This window comes from Melospiza georgiana, chromosome 2 (assembly GCF_028018845.1).
Source record: "Melospiza georgiana isolate bMelGeo1 chromosome 2, bMelGeo1.pri, whole genome shotgun sequence".
Lineage (NCBI taxonomy): Eukaryota > Metazoa > Chordata > Aves > Passeriformes > Passerellidae > Melospiza > Melospiza georgiana.
In genome coordinates, this window is record NC_080431.1 from 80,907,356 (window position 1) to 80,922,006 (window position 14,651).

A 14,651-nucleotide genomic window follows, 5' to 3' on the forward strand; every position below is an offset into this window, starting at 1 on the left:
GGACTGACAAGGAGGACACGGTGACCAGCATGAAACATAATGGGGGAATTTTCTTTCCTCTGCTATAATCTATAAATAAATTCTTTCCTGGGGCTTTGGGTAGGCAGAGTTCTGCCAGGTTTGTCTGGGGATGAAGGGTTGGGCTCTTCATTGGGCTCCTTCCCAAGTTTTCCAGTGGAAATCCCACCAGAGAGCTGATACACTGCTGTTGCTTCACTACTGGACAGTTCAGGAAACCCCACACTGAGGCAAGCTTTCCAGTGGATTTTTGAGCCATGGTGGGTGGGAGGACGCATTCTCATGGGCATCTCCTGGTAGGAAATGTCTGTGGAGGTTCTCAGGCTCGTGCTTTCAACAGAAGAATGTTCCCCAGCGTGGCTTCATCAGTGTGTCATATGTGATACACTGACAGGCTTTTGCACAGGTGCCTGACCAAGCCTTCTCCTCTCCTGGACTTGACAGGATGAGAACATATCCCCCTCTCCGTGCATGGGAAAAGGGGTTTGGTTACAAAGCACCTTCCCAAAGGGGTCTTTCATTAGTGAACTTCCTTTGTGTCCAGTATGTGTGTGTGTCACTGCTATCAGCTGCAGCAGCAGCTCTCATGCAGCATTGGAGCTGGAGGCTTAGGGCTCCACGTATGAGAGCAGGGAGGGTGGAAGGACCTTCCCCAGCAAATACAGCACAGATGGCCATGCCAAAAAATGACTGCAGCTCTTGGAGACTCATTGTGTGCCAGGGTATAAATTCCTTTTAAGTAAATGTAAAGAATGGAAAACACCCAAGGAATGAAAAGCACCCAAATGTCAATATCATCTGCTGTATACATAGCTAGTGAATATTGCTCTCCAGACAAGGCAGCTGATGGTGACCTTCTGTTTCTTACACTGTCTGTGTTCCTAAACAGTCTTTGGTTTGTACATTGTGTTGTTTTCATTTCACTCATTGAACTCTTACATGTTTCAGTGCTGTCATCTTTATTTCGGAGGTTGCTGAGCTGGGTTTGCTCCGGTAGGAATGATTCACTTAGCACTAAAATCACAGCAATTGGAATTTTTTTGAACTGCAGGCCGTAACCAAAATGACTTTTTTAGGCCTCTCTGCCATCTAGTGCTCATCCTGGTTCGTGCAGTTAGACTCAGGAGCCCCCGGGGCTCAATTCCGTACCCTAAACTGAGCCCACAGGCCACAGTCAGCAGCCTGGGGAAGGGACCTAGGTTTCAGAAGCAGTAAGCAGCTCTTAGCTGAGTCCAGGGGTAGAATGTGGTTTCCAAAATTTGGACTAGAAGGATTTGTGCTTTCAAACTCAACTTTTTTTTTCTCCCTCAATCATCTAAGCCAGTTTTAATCAAATATTGTCATTTGCAAGCCTTACAATTATAGTTGGGTTGGTTCTTATGTAGCGTAGTTAAAATTTGAGCCCATTCTAAGGGGGATGTAACAGATCAACAAAAGGGTTAAAACAACTTGTTTGGATGGCCTGCTTCTTGGGATTCTGGATTTCCACTTTGCTCCTGTAAGTCAAAACTCCTCTTCCTTGTCAACAAGTGGAGGTGGCAAAACAAAGTTTTTATACAGTAATGTCACCTGTAAGTTTTATTTGCCTGCCCTGGCAGAAGAACAACCAAGCAAAAACAGTAACAAGAGAATTGTGGTGTTTCCCCCAATGCATTCGAACACAGTCCTTTTGTCTCTGCTCACACTGAGCTGCAGGCCCACCTACCTTTCTAGAAGAGGTCTAGACTACCTTCATGCCTAATGAGGGAGGGCACTGACATCTTCCTGACAGATGCCTGTTCTTCCATGGGGAATCTGGGAAGAGGGAATTAAATTCTGCAATGTAGCCCTAGCCCCTCCCACCAGGCTGTCCAGGGATGTTTTTTCTCTTATCAGACCACAACAAATCTCTCTATTAATGACTCTTTTCAACTTTTCCAGCATGAATCCAAAAGAATGAGGCATGCCTTGAAAAACCAGAGGCACTTATGTCTGCTTTAGGAAGAGTGGGACAAGAGTAATCAAGTTCTGCTATGATCTCTGCTGACATCCTTAGTGATTTTCTTTAGGTACAGTCCACCATTCTTGTGCTAGGTGCCCTCTCTTCAAAATGGGAAATAACCTAGTAGGTGGCTTTTAGGAGCAAAACTGTATCCAGTTAATCCATTTGTCCCTATATGTGTCCCAGAACCTAGGCCTGAATGTCTTTCTCACCCAGACATCTACCAGCACGCACACTTCAGATATTCACCTGCTTGGGTGATCCTATTACCACAGCTGGGGGCTCCCCCTCCATCCCTAACTCCTCCATTTCTCCTTGTTCCATCTGCTGTGTCAGGCCCACCAGTACCGCCAGGACTGTCGCAATGCTCCGTGTAGGTGTGAGGCAGGTTAATACGGCAAAGCACAACGCTGACTATGGTGTGAAGGGTTAGCCATGTATGCCTTGTGGGATAGTACAGCAGCAACACTTGGTTAAGCACGCAACTACTAGCGACATAATCAATCAGGGATACATCTCATTGTGCTTTTGCAGCATTCTCTGCGAGGGATTTACAAGCTCTTCTCCCCCTCCACCAAAGCAGGCAGGCTGGAGGTAAAGCTATTCCAGCTGGAGGAAACCAGTAGGAACCTAAGTAGCTTGGTCTAGTGCAATGGAGTCTACAGAGAGTATTGTCCAGTATTTCCTGTTGGGCAGAAAGGAGAGACTGGGACATTACTAAATATAAATTAGCAGGGCGCTCTGTCACATTAAATACTTTACATGTTCACAGCCTTGGCTGTACACAGCATGCAGGATGTTGGGGGCTTTTTTATTTTCCCCATGACTGTGCTTTCCCGTGTACCTTGCTTTTGTAGAGCTGAGAGTCCTGATGCACATGGTTACAGATCACATATACTGGATAAAGAGGGAATATCATACATATTGGGAAAGAGGAATATTATACATAAATGTAAAAGCAGGGTATAGTGGAATTGCCTAGTGCCTCCCATAGTCAGCTGAGTTGCAGTCTGGCAGGAAAAGCTTACGGAGGCGAGGCAGCGTGCAGACTTCTGCTTAAGCCCCACCAGAGGCGATCTTCACTTGTCCTTCTGAGATGTCCTGGTTTCAATAAAGCAAATGCAAATTCAATCCCAGGCTCTCCAGACACAGTCCTTCCTCTGGAGGCACATGTGCTACCCTGCCGGCGCTAACATTAAGGCGTGGTGGGGCTGTGTCACACCAGTGTGTCTTTGTTGCCTTTCCCGTTCAGAAGCAAGAGGTGAGCAAGTTCCTCTTGGGGGCTGGTGTACTTTTCGCAATCTTCTTTCGTTAGGAATGTACCGTGTTCTCTGTGACAGAGCCACCTCCAGTGCCTATAAAATTTCGGGAGTTAACCGACGGCAGGGAAGGCTCCGCCTCAGGGCTTGGTCCCTCTTCTTTGTTGTCTCCCACCACCGACTCCTGCGAGCTGGTCTCCGGGCTGGAAGCTGCCTGGAAGCCGGGCTCAGCCCCGAGGGGCTCATTGATCTGCAGGGGAAGCAGGGCCCGGTGCCGCATCAGGCTGTCGTCGCTGTTCTGGGCCTCCAGCGAGTTCCGGCGCTTGGCGTTCCTGTTGGCCATGGCGTTCTTCTGCGGCTCCTCGAAGCTCAGCGACAGCGTCACCGTTCCGCTCCCAAAGCTGACTTTCTGCTTGCACCCGCGCTGCTGCTGGCGCTGCCGCTCGGCGCAGGCCGGCAGAGGAAAAGGGTCCTCGTGGTTGCTCTTGCTGCTGATGGAGGAGGAAGGGGTGGAGCCGGTGGAGCCGCCCAGGCTGTTGGAGCGCTTGCGGGACACGTTGCTCCGTCTCAGGGTGGCCCTGGCTGCCACCTTGAAAGCGTGGGCAGCTGTGCTGCAGCGCACCTCCTCGATTGTGTTGCGGGAGGGCTTGAAGAGGATGATGTAGACTTTGTTGAAGAAGATGCAGGCCAGAAGCCCAAAGCTGGCAGCCAGTATTGCTATCACCTCCACAGCAGACACGAACTTGCCGTACGTGCTGGCATAAGCAGGGATGAAGGAGATCCACACGATGAAGAATATCAGCATGCTGAAGGTGATGAACTTGGCCTCGTTAAAATTCTCAGGCAGCTTTCGAGACTTGAAGGCGAAGAAGAAACAGATGGCTGCCAGTAGGCAGGTGTAGCCAATGAGGAAGCCGAGGGCCATCAGGGAGCCTTCGTGGCAGGTGATGAAGATGATCTCATCCTCCAGTTCATGGTTTCGGTAACTGGATGGTGGGGCCGTGTAGAGCCAAATCACACAGATGACAATCTGCACAAACGTGCACAAGAAGACCAGGAGGAACTGAAGGTTGAGGCCCCACCACTTTCGGTGGAGACTCGTGGGGATCTTTGCCTCGAAGACAAGAAGGACACGGTTGGTTTTCACCAGGATGCAGGAGATGCAGAGGACAAAGCTGATGCCAAAAGCTGGCTGCCGCAGACGGCAAGTCCAATTCTGGGGCTCACCAATGAAGAACAATGAGCTGGAGAAGCAGCATAGCAAGGAAAAGAGGAGGAGGTAGGATAGCTCCCGGTTTGTGGCCTTGACGATGGGTGTGTTGCGAAATTTGGTGAAGACTCCCAGAACAAAAGAAGTCAGGAAAATTCCAAGCACAGCAAAGAGAGTCAGAGCAATCCCAAAGGGCTCAGTCCAGGCCAGAAACTCTATCTGCTTGGGGATGCAGGACGTGTGGTTCTCATTGGACCAGTAATCCTCAGGGCACTTGTCACAAGCACTTGCATCTGAAAAAGAAGTGATAAGGAGAGGGAAGTTTGTCAGAATGAGAGGCTGAAGTGTGGGATGACATATATGGCAGCTACACACCAGCCTTGATCTTAAACACACAGAGTGTTCCGCTCCTGTGAGCAGATCCCCAGAGTCATATATTGATGTCTTGGAGTTTCTTACTCTGAAACAACCAGCCTCCCAGGGGCTATATAGGAAAACACAAAGCATGCTTGGTTCTGGCTTAAAAGAAGTCCTGCCTCTGCCCTCATGTTTTTTGTAATACATTTCTTGGCAAAACTTTGCAAACTTCGACTGCTATCAGCTCTTACACAGGCTCTGGTTTTCCCTCTTCCTTGTTTCTTCACTTTTATCTTCTACTTCTGTCTGTCTTCATACCTCTCAGACTTTTATCAGCATTTGAATATCCTGCCTTTTTCTATTATAGAGAAAATTAAAAACGTGCTTGCCTCCTTAAATGCTTTGAGAGCCTATTTCATATTCCATGGAGGCAAGTCTTACCGTCTAAATTGCTCTTCCCTGAGGGCAGGCAATGCCCTTGACTTGCAGCACATTCTCATTTCACGTTGGAATGCCAGGGAAAGATGTGTCTTAGTAGTATCACTCTCCCTACACCTAGCAAATGCCCCACTAATACTTGCAAAGGGAAAATTGGTGCCTCCATCTCCTTCATGAAAGTAGTTGGGCCTGCTGTGATAGCGTGGCCATGCCAATGGCTTGCATGATCAAAAAGCAAGGACCTGTTGCTTCTGCTCTTCTTCATTGACTCAAATGGGTCATGTGCTCTAGCAGGGAGGGTGACAACTCTTTTGATGGTAGTAGAAAGGAGTGGCGAGCAGAGAGCTGGAGGTCTCAGCTTACCTCTGCTTTTGGGATCCCAGCAGGACAGCAAGGGGCTGCAGAGAGTCCACAAACTCCTTTAACAGCAATCACCCTCTGAGTTTTGCACCTGAGCACAGACACAGACTCTGACCACAGCTTCCAGAGCAGAGATTGATGCTAATGGGAAAGTCAGGAATGCCCAGGTAACGAGACCAAAATTTTCAGGCTCTCTTGTTCTTGAGGTGTGGTTGGAGAGACCATCCATGACCTGATATGACACCACTTTCCTAAGGACTTTTTGCCTCACCTAAGGTGTTTATTTGAAAATCTGGCACTAGGTGCAAAAGCTCAGGCAGAAACTGTTCATCACCATGTAATTTCATTTACATCCATTCAGCTAATAATTCTTATTCTTCTTGTGCCTTTTACCTGGAAGTTCATTATAAATTACAAGCTGCAGACAAAGCAAAGTTAATTTTGTGTAGCAGGGAATCCAGTAGCCTCTGCCAGAGACAGCTATTCAGCACTGCACCCTAAAGACACGCTTTCACTGCTGTCTTGTGGTGGCTTAGAGACTGTGCTGCCTCTGAAGGGAGTCAACCAAGTCTCCCTCCTCCTGCAAGGCTGCTCATTCTTTCCTCCTCCTTTGTGTTGTTAACACTTGAGGGCACGCAGCTTCTCATTCCAGTTGGAAACTCAACCTCCCAAGAGCTTGTTTTCAGGAAGACCAAAGACCTGATCCAATTCACTCCATGGTCGCACAAGTGCCAGCACTGCTCCCAGACAAAGTGTGGGAGCAAACAGCTGGGAAGGGACAGATTGTTTCCTCTGCTAGCATCACTGTCTCAGCTGGATGGAACTGGTTGTAAAGCTGCTCTCTATGCCTATAAAACTGGCAAGCATGGGAAATAAAGACTGTTACTGTTAGCTCAAATTGCAGCAGGAAACTGTAGAGTCAGAAGACAGTCGCCACCTCAGCCCCATAAATTCCAACTCCACACCAGAGCTAGCTCCCAAAATTATGTGAAAAACACCAGAAGACCCCTATTACATATGACCAGAATTGCTTCTATTTAATCTGAAAATCCTGCTTCCAAGCATCCTGTAGTACTGTATCGTCATGCTAAAAAAATATCATTCCTGTCTGATAGGACACAAATTAGATTCACCCAAAGAACACTTGTTCAGTTTTGCAAGGAGTTTACTGAATTTTTCCTCTCTTGAGAGGTCTGCAGTGTTTGCTGGGACCAGCGCACCGGAGAGGGTGTGGGGAGGTCCCAAGTACCTGACAGTGTAGAGAGGACTGATATCCTGAAATCATTTACTTGCCTTCATTACCCTGGGATGCCCAAAACTGAGGGAGCATTAGTGGTGTTGGAAAATCAAAATTTTTCAACCATTTTGAAACCTGAGTTTACATTTTCTGTCTCTTTCAGAGCTTGGGTAGCTTGATCCAAGCTCCCAACGAAGCAAAAAACATGTCCATGGGAGCTCAGTAGGATCCACAGATTCTGATTTTTTGTGCTATCAGTGATCAAGAGAACCTGTAGTTGGTGAGTTCATAAAGGGAAATACTTCTCTCTGCTTGTGAAATCTGGGATGTAATGGATTTTATTTCTTTGTAAAGCATGAAATAAAACCCTGACAGTTTGAGGAAAACATGGGGGCAGACAGATAACTGCAGAATTTAGGATGGGAAATCTCTCTCCTCTCCAGGTTTTTGGAGGAAAAACTACTGCTACAGTGCAATAGAGTTTGTTTGTGGCTGCTTGAGAGGCTTTCTATATGTAAGTTGTTTTTCAAGTTCTCTGCCTTAATTTTCCTGATGCAGAGCAGAAGGCACAAGCAGGCTTAGCAGCAGACAGGACCTGAGGACCACAGGACTCAACTCCTGTAAGCTTTTCAGAAGTGCCTCAGACTTTCTGTGAAGCCTCCTGGCAAGGCAGGCAGCAGGCCAGCCCTGCAGGGAAGTGATTTCAGCACAACTTCAGGTGATGATCAGGCCCAGAGCAGCTGTGTGGGCGTTACCTGTCTCATCACTGTACTCCCCGTCGGGGCAGTCCACGCACTCAAAGCAGCAGGTGGGCTCCCCCTCAATGATGCCCTTCCTCGTGCCTGGCAGGCAGTCCCTGCTGCAGTTGGAGAAAGGCACCTGCAAGAAAAGAGCCCGAGCAGGTTAATGGTGCCAGTGCCTTACTGTGGCAAGATCTTGGCTTCCACCAAGCGAATTATTGCTTGGTTGGCATGCTGGATGAAGAGCCTCAAATGCTCACCTCTTCCGCCCACAGAACAGACACATTTTGCACAATAGTCCTTCCCCAACCCACTGCAGCGAGATTTCTCTGAAGGAACACATCAATGGATAGTAAGGAAGATCAGCAGACCTTTGTAATCTCTACTGTGTTGTGGGCATTGCAAACTGGAATGTGACCATGATACACATACCTCAAAACAGTCATTAGATGATTAGAAGAAAAGACAGTCAATCTCTACTGGCAGGAATTTGAGTCAGCCTTGGAGATTACGGCCCTGACATCTGATCCCCAATCCAATATATTGCATAATGTCTGCTAATAATTTGTGGGGATTATTTTAAAACAACTTTTCTGAAACACTTCTTTAAGAACACTGAACACCTAAAGATGCAAATCAGTGGCGCTTTACAGATCCAAAGGTTTCCAGACCTCTGCTGCTGTAGATGATGTCACCTGCTGGCTGTGCATTTCTGCTGTGCCTGAGCCCACCTGAGCACTGTCGTGTCCTGGCAGCAAGTGGTTGCATGGGCTCACTGCATGCCTGAAGTACACTGACACAAAGACTTCAGCCTGATGAATGGAAGCCTGGGCCTTTGTCACACAGTCATGACCTGAGGTTGAGCTCACCTCTTTCCAACTAAATTAAAGAAAGGGAGTTGACAAAGAACATGACTTTCTCAGCTCAGGAGAGTTAAACCTACAATTTCCACTGCTAGCAAAGTTCCATGATCCTTACATAGTCAATGGCTGTTCTGTTTGGAAGCCTCCATTCACATTTTTGGAAGTTTGGTGCTAGTTTAGCCAAGTGCTGCCAACCTGCTGATCTCCAGGAACCTCCTGCATTGATGCATTTGCACAAGGAGTCCTAGCTATGGTTTGGAAGTTACCTATGTGCAGGTATCAACCTTAGCCACAGGGGAAGCAAAGCCTTCACTAATGACAACTGCTATGCAGAGATGACCACTCTGTGGCTCTGGTGAGGGCAGTCTCTGTGTCCTATCACTGAGAAGTGCAGCTGCAGCTGAGTTTGGGGAATGCTGTTCCTAAGCTGTTCATTTATGGGACAGACATATACACAGGGTAACTCCCTGCAGCTCCCAGCTTGAAGCGCTCTGCTGTTAGTGCCTACTGCTATAAACACAGTGATCCTGTTCCTTGGGACAGTCTTGGAGCAGGCAGTGCATCCATCAAGGACTTCATCAGTCTAGGCTGTCTTTCCCTAGGCTGCCACCAGTGATTTTGAACAGAGCTGAATCAAAGGCTGGCTGAAGTTACACGCTGCTTCCCCATTATCTACAAAGTTCATTGAGCTTCCAAGGAGAAAAATTAAATTGGTTTGGCATGATTTTATCTTGACAAATACATGTTGGCTTGGTCTTATCAGTTGATTGTCTTTTAAGTGTTTATAAACAGTTTAATTTTTTTTTATCAAGTCTTTTAGGTTACTGAAGCTCAAGTCAATTGTGTATAATTCCCTTGGTTCTCCTATAACTGCTTTAAAACCAGGTATTACGATTGCTCTCTGATCCTTTGAGACATCATGCATCCTCCACATTTCTGGAAGATGAATTGCCAGTACTTTTGTGATTGCTTTGGCTGAATTCTTAAGTATTCTGTGGGGAATTTCATCAGGCCCTGACAAAATGAATCTATCTATCTATCTATCTATCTATCTATCTATCTATCTATCTATCTATCTATCTATCTATCTATCTATCTATCTATCTATCTTACCTACTCTTTAACTCATTCTTTTGCAAGTCTGCCTAATGCTGAAGTTCCTGAATGTTAAAATTACCCACATTCAAACTTTTGTTGGGGATGATAAGAGGCACAGTGAGTGAAGTACTGGCTACTCTTTTTGAACAGAGCCTTTTATTTGCAAGAAATTGGAAGTATATAAACTGAAAAAAAAAAGAGGCTGCAGCAGACAGAGAGATTGCAAACCCCTTCACTGCACAAAATTTACACACCCTGGCACTACACTCAGCAACATCCTGTCACATTTTTAACAGTTTAGGACAGAGAATGAAGTTAAATATTGCACTGCCAGAGAAATTTAGACCAAGAGAACACAATCACTCAGTTTAAGTAAAAACCAATAAATCCTAACTGTTGGGATAAGTACAAGATGCATTTGCAACAATCTGAAGGAGGGATTATAATATCAGAGTTTTCTAAGTTCCACTTGTAGCTTGTGCTTACAGACTCCAGGTGGACACAGAAAAGCTCTGAGGTCAGTATTTCTGTGGTAGTATGCTCTGTTCAATTCATGCCTCCTTCAGAGTGCTCTGGACTTGAACCAGAAGTGTAGTTGGAGTAAAGAAAGGCTGAACTCATGCTGTAACTGTTCTGGACAAGTAGCTAAGGCAGGAGCATTACCTGATCTGCCAGCCAGTGTGAATAATCCTCTGGAAGGGAATTCCCTCTTTCATTAATCAGGTGCTGGCTTAACACATTGAAACATCCCAGCAGGGCCTGGCAGTGACATTGCTGAGCTAATACTCTACTCCCTGTGTCAATTCCCAGACCACAAACCATGTACCCACTCAGTATTCCCTCTGGGAGTCAGAGTTTCTGCCTAGCTGGCTGCTGCCGGCTATGACAGCAGTTCATTTGGCTCTGGTGTGGAGATGTCTGCACCACGTTTCCATCATGTGAAAATAGCCTGGCTGCTAGTGACAACAATTATGCTGAAAAAACATTAAACATATGCAAGACAGTGGAGAAGGACTTAGGCCTGACTGAAGTCAATTGATACCTCTTGAGATCACTACTTCTGAGGCTGCAGAAGCATCCTCAAGGAAAATACAAGGAGAAAAAAAAGGTAGCAGGTGCTGGCATCTTCCACTATTTGAGCACCATGTCCAAGTTAACCCAGGCAGATTGACAGGGCTTTTTCTGTTGGTTTGCAAGACAAGGGTGTGAGGAAGGCTCTGGGACTTGGTGGGTGAAGCCAGCAGAAAGAGCTGTGAATATAACTAAGAGCAAGAAGAGGCACTTCTTGATACAGAAACAATTGGAGTGAAAGAGATGGCTCTTTTCAGCAATGAAACTACCGAGATCAGGAAATATTGATTTAGTCAACAACCAGACTTGGGTAATGAATTTTTCATCCTTTTGAAACACTGCTATAAAATTCTACTGTATCTGCTTGGGCCAGGAAAAAAGGATATCATTTAAAACGTTAATACCCAGGGTAGGTAAACAAATATACAGAAGGAGAGGAGACATTGTGTGTTATTTCAGTGTATAAGAAGGGTAAGAAAGGCTATGGCAGAGACTGTGTATACAGTAAGGTGAATGGATCTATATCATGGAGCCATAATAGGAGGAGTGTGCAGGGCTAGTTCAAATTTCAGCTTGTGGATCTGGAAAACATTGCTGTGAGGATTTAAGCACTTACCTCCTTAGAGAATCCACCCCACAGGATCTTGTTTTCATTGATAAAAAGCCTCTCCCCTTTCTTGGCATAAACATTGTAGTGCCCAACCTCTTCAAAGACGACTGAGCCATCCTCCGGAGAGAGATGCCAATTGATTATTGAGTAATTTCCTACCAGGTCCCCAAACTCATCAAAATCCACTTGCTCCCCCATGTTATTGGTGAAATTTAAGTGTCGCAGATGCTTGAGAACCTAGAGAGAGACAGAGAGACACTGTGAATGCCTGTGTGTTACAACCCTACCACAGCACACATCTGCCATGGGGGCAGACCTGAGAAGAATCACTTTACTACAAACCTTAATCTCTTCAAATCTTTTAATTGCAGCAGTAGGAGGTTTTCTATCCCATGAACACACAGAGCCTGTACAAACCTTGTAGACAACACAAGGTATTGTGGCCCTCTGGGTGGTTGGCCACCCATCTGTAACACTTACTGATGCTCCTCCATCCTCCATTTAGCATTCCTCTTTGCTCCTCTGGGTCACCTCTGCAAGCCCAGAGCTCTTTGTCAGGGCCAGGGAAGTGGCAGCAGCCTCTCATGTGTTTCAGTCACCCATGCATTGCTCTCACCCTGCTCTTGCAACCACTGCATGAATACTTTCAGTTGGTATCTCTAGTCTCTGAATGATTGATCACTCAGAAACAGGAGTTCTTGACAAACAACTCGGACTTGACTCTGGATTGAGAAACCCAAGCCAAATGCAGTTCAGTAAGAAAACACCAACAAATCAAGCTCATTTACCATATGACAGACCTGGAAAATTCCTACCACTTTTTTTGGCTGGCTTCTGTCTCATAGTCACATAATTGAAAGTAATCACATTCTGCCTGTTCCCAGGAGTTCTTCACTGTAATTTTCACCTCATGCCTTTAAGTGTTATATAGAATCATAAAATCATTAAGGCTGAAAATACCTCCAAGATCATCAAGTCCAGCTATTAATCCAGCACTGCTCAATTCCCCACCAAACCATGTCCCCAGGTACCATCTCCACACATTTTTTGAACCTTTCCAGGAATGGTGATTTCCCCACTTGCCTTGACAGCCTATTCCAGTGCCTGACCACCCTTTCAGTGAAGAAATTTTTCTTAATATTCAATCTAAGCCTTCACAGGCACAACTTAAGGCCATTTCCTCTCATCATGTCACTTGTTACCTGTGAAAAAAGGTACCAAGCTCCTCCTTGCCACAACCAACTTTTAGGGAGTTCTGAAGAGTCCTAAGGTTCCTCTAACCCTCCTTTTCTCCAGCTCAACAGGCCCTTCCTTCCCTCAGCTGTTCCTCATCAGATTTGTTTTCCAGACCCTTCACCTGCTCTGTTGCCCTTCTCTGGATGTGCTCCAGCACCTCATTGTCTGTCTTGTATAGCAGGGCCCAAAACTGGACACAACACTGGAGGTGTGGCCTCAGCTGTGCTGTATATGGGGGACAATCCCTGCCCTGCTCCAGCTGGCCACACCATTGCTGATAGTGCCAGGTGCCATGGGCCTTCTTGAACACCTGGGCACAGCTGGCTCATGTGCAGCTGGCTCTCAACCAGTGTGCTGCATGTCCCTAATCCCAGGCACAACTGTAGTTGTAAAATTCATGATCTAGATAGCCTGACAAGTAGACCCAAGAAACTGCAGCATGAAAGAAAGCCTGTTCTGGCAACTGTGATACAATTCAGCCATATTGTATTTCTGTTCAAAAAATAATTGCTGGTTGAGGCACTGCTCAGATTTCTCCCCAAGCTCATCTATGGAAAGATAAGGTGACTCAGAGGGTTCCTGGCTGTCAACTGCCCCTAGACCCCAGCAGCATAGTTGCTGCTGTGCTTCTATTGCCTGTGACAGCTTGTAAGCCCAGTCTCTCTCCCTCTCTCTCCCTCTCCCCCTCTCTGTCCCCCACCTGTGAGTGCCCAAACATACAACTCTGGATGGCAAAATGTAAGAGAAGCCAAAACTAAATCAATTTGTCTGGGCAGGCAGAGTCCTCTTCACCCCCCAGACAGAACAGACAACATTGTTTTGATGAATCCTTCTCACCTGGAAACACAGGGACAGGAACAGAATCACTTCATTAATTCCTGTCAGTTGTGCTAAATTGTCTCATTTTTCGCTGTTTCCTTTTGGGATCCTCCTAGCTCAAGCTAAAATCTCCAGAGCCACAGATACCCTCCTCCCACTGCCTGTTTCAATGCCAGCCTGAGAGACTTTGGAAAAAATCATTGTAGTACTACAAAGGATGTGGCTAACAATACCTTTTCAGCTTGTACGATGTTGATGGAAGGATATCAAAATATTGCCACAGTACTCAGTCTTTGAGTAATGGGTGAGACACAGCAGGCAGGATTTTTTTCTGTCTTTCTCATCCCTGTTACCCCTCTTCTGGAGACCAGCTCACCCATAAGGTGTGCAGCTGGAATGATCTCACCAAAGAACCAGGACCTGTCCCTGGAAGATCTCACCCTCTGATGGACACAGCAAAAGAAGGCGCTCAGTGCTGGCACTGCTGTGGAGAGCTGGGGCATTGCCTGCAGGGTAAGGAAATAGGAGCCTGCTCCCCTCTCATTCCCCTCATTCCTGAGGGGTACCCAGGAGGGTGCTGCTTGCCCAGCTCCACTGGGGGACAGTGAGAATGGAGCAGAAACAGCTTGAGGTCAGACAGGGTCTGCAGATCCCCAGTGATCTGTTGTACTGCCTCACCTCACTCTGGCCTCATCTGCACAGGGGCTTCAATCTTGGTCTGGTTGGTACCAGAAGCTGTGTCTGTCAGCAATGCAGGTTCTCAGCAGGCAGCTCACATTCCTCTGCAGGCTCTGGCACCTACCACAGGCTGACAGCTGCAGCTTTGATGTCCAGATCAGGTTTTCCTTTATGCTGAGCCTAATGCCATGTTTCTCCTCACTCCAACCCAGTATGACACTCATGCAGCACTACTGCATCCTTCTGAAGGACACCAGGATATCCTGAGTATCACTGCTGCCTTGGTTTACGGTTACCTGCACAGACAGGAGACCTTGCCCTTGCTTTGACTGCAGTTGCTACACACACTAGGAGACAATCTTGCAAGAGCCATATCGAGGATTCTTCGGTTCAAGTCCTGCCTCTCCTGGTCAGCTGCAGCAGCACTGGCCTTAGGATCAGCAAGATGAATGGTGGAGAAACTTCTGGATTCCCTGAATGCAATTTTTTGTTTGTTTAATTTCATAACATTCATATAAATTAGTCTGTTCCTTGGCCTTCCCTCCTGTCATTAGCTTTCTTAAAAATAATACATACTCCTGGCTTTTAGTGGGATTTTGTAGGATAGTTTGATAGGACCTTTCCCTTGGTCACACACACTACATCTGAGGATTAAGGTTATAAATGAGTTCATGTA

The 14,651-nt window shown here is 46.6% G+C and overlaps 1 protein-coding gene across 1 annotated transcript in view; it reads right to left on the reverse strand.

Annotated features, from left to right (window-relative positions):
• Positions 1-3,310: 3,310 nt before the first annotated feature.
• CASR (calcium sensing receptor) overlaps positions 3,311-14,651 on the reverse strand; it is a 40,431-nt gene continuing 29,090 nt past the window's right edge. The window contains exons 4-6 of the mRNA XM_058018418.1: positions 11,249-11,479; positions 7,616-7,739; positions 3,311-4,761 (exon numbers count right to left, since the gene is read on the reverse strand). Coding sequence (XP_057874401.1) covers positions 3,311-4,761; positions 7,616-7,739; positions 11,249-11,479 — 1,806 coding nt within the window. The remainder of the gene's footprint in view (positions 4,762-7,615; positions 7,740-11,248; positions 11,480-14,651) is intronic.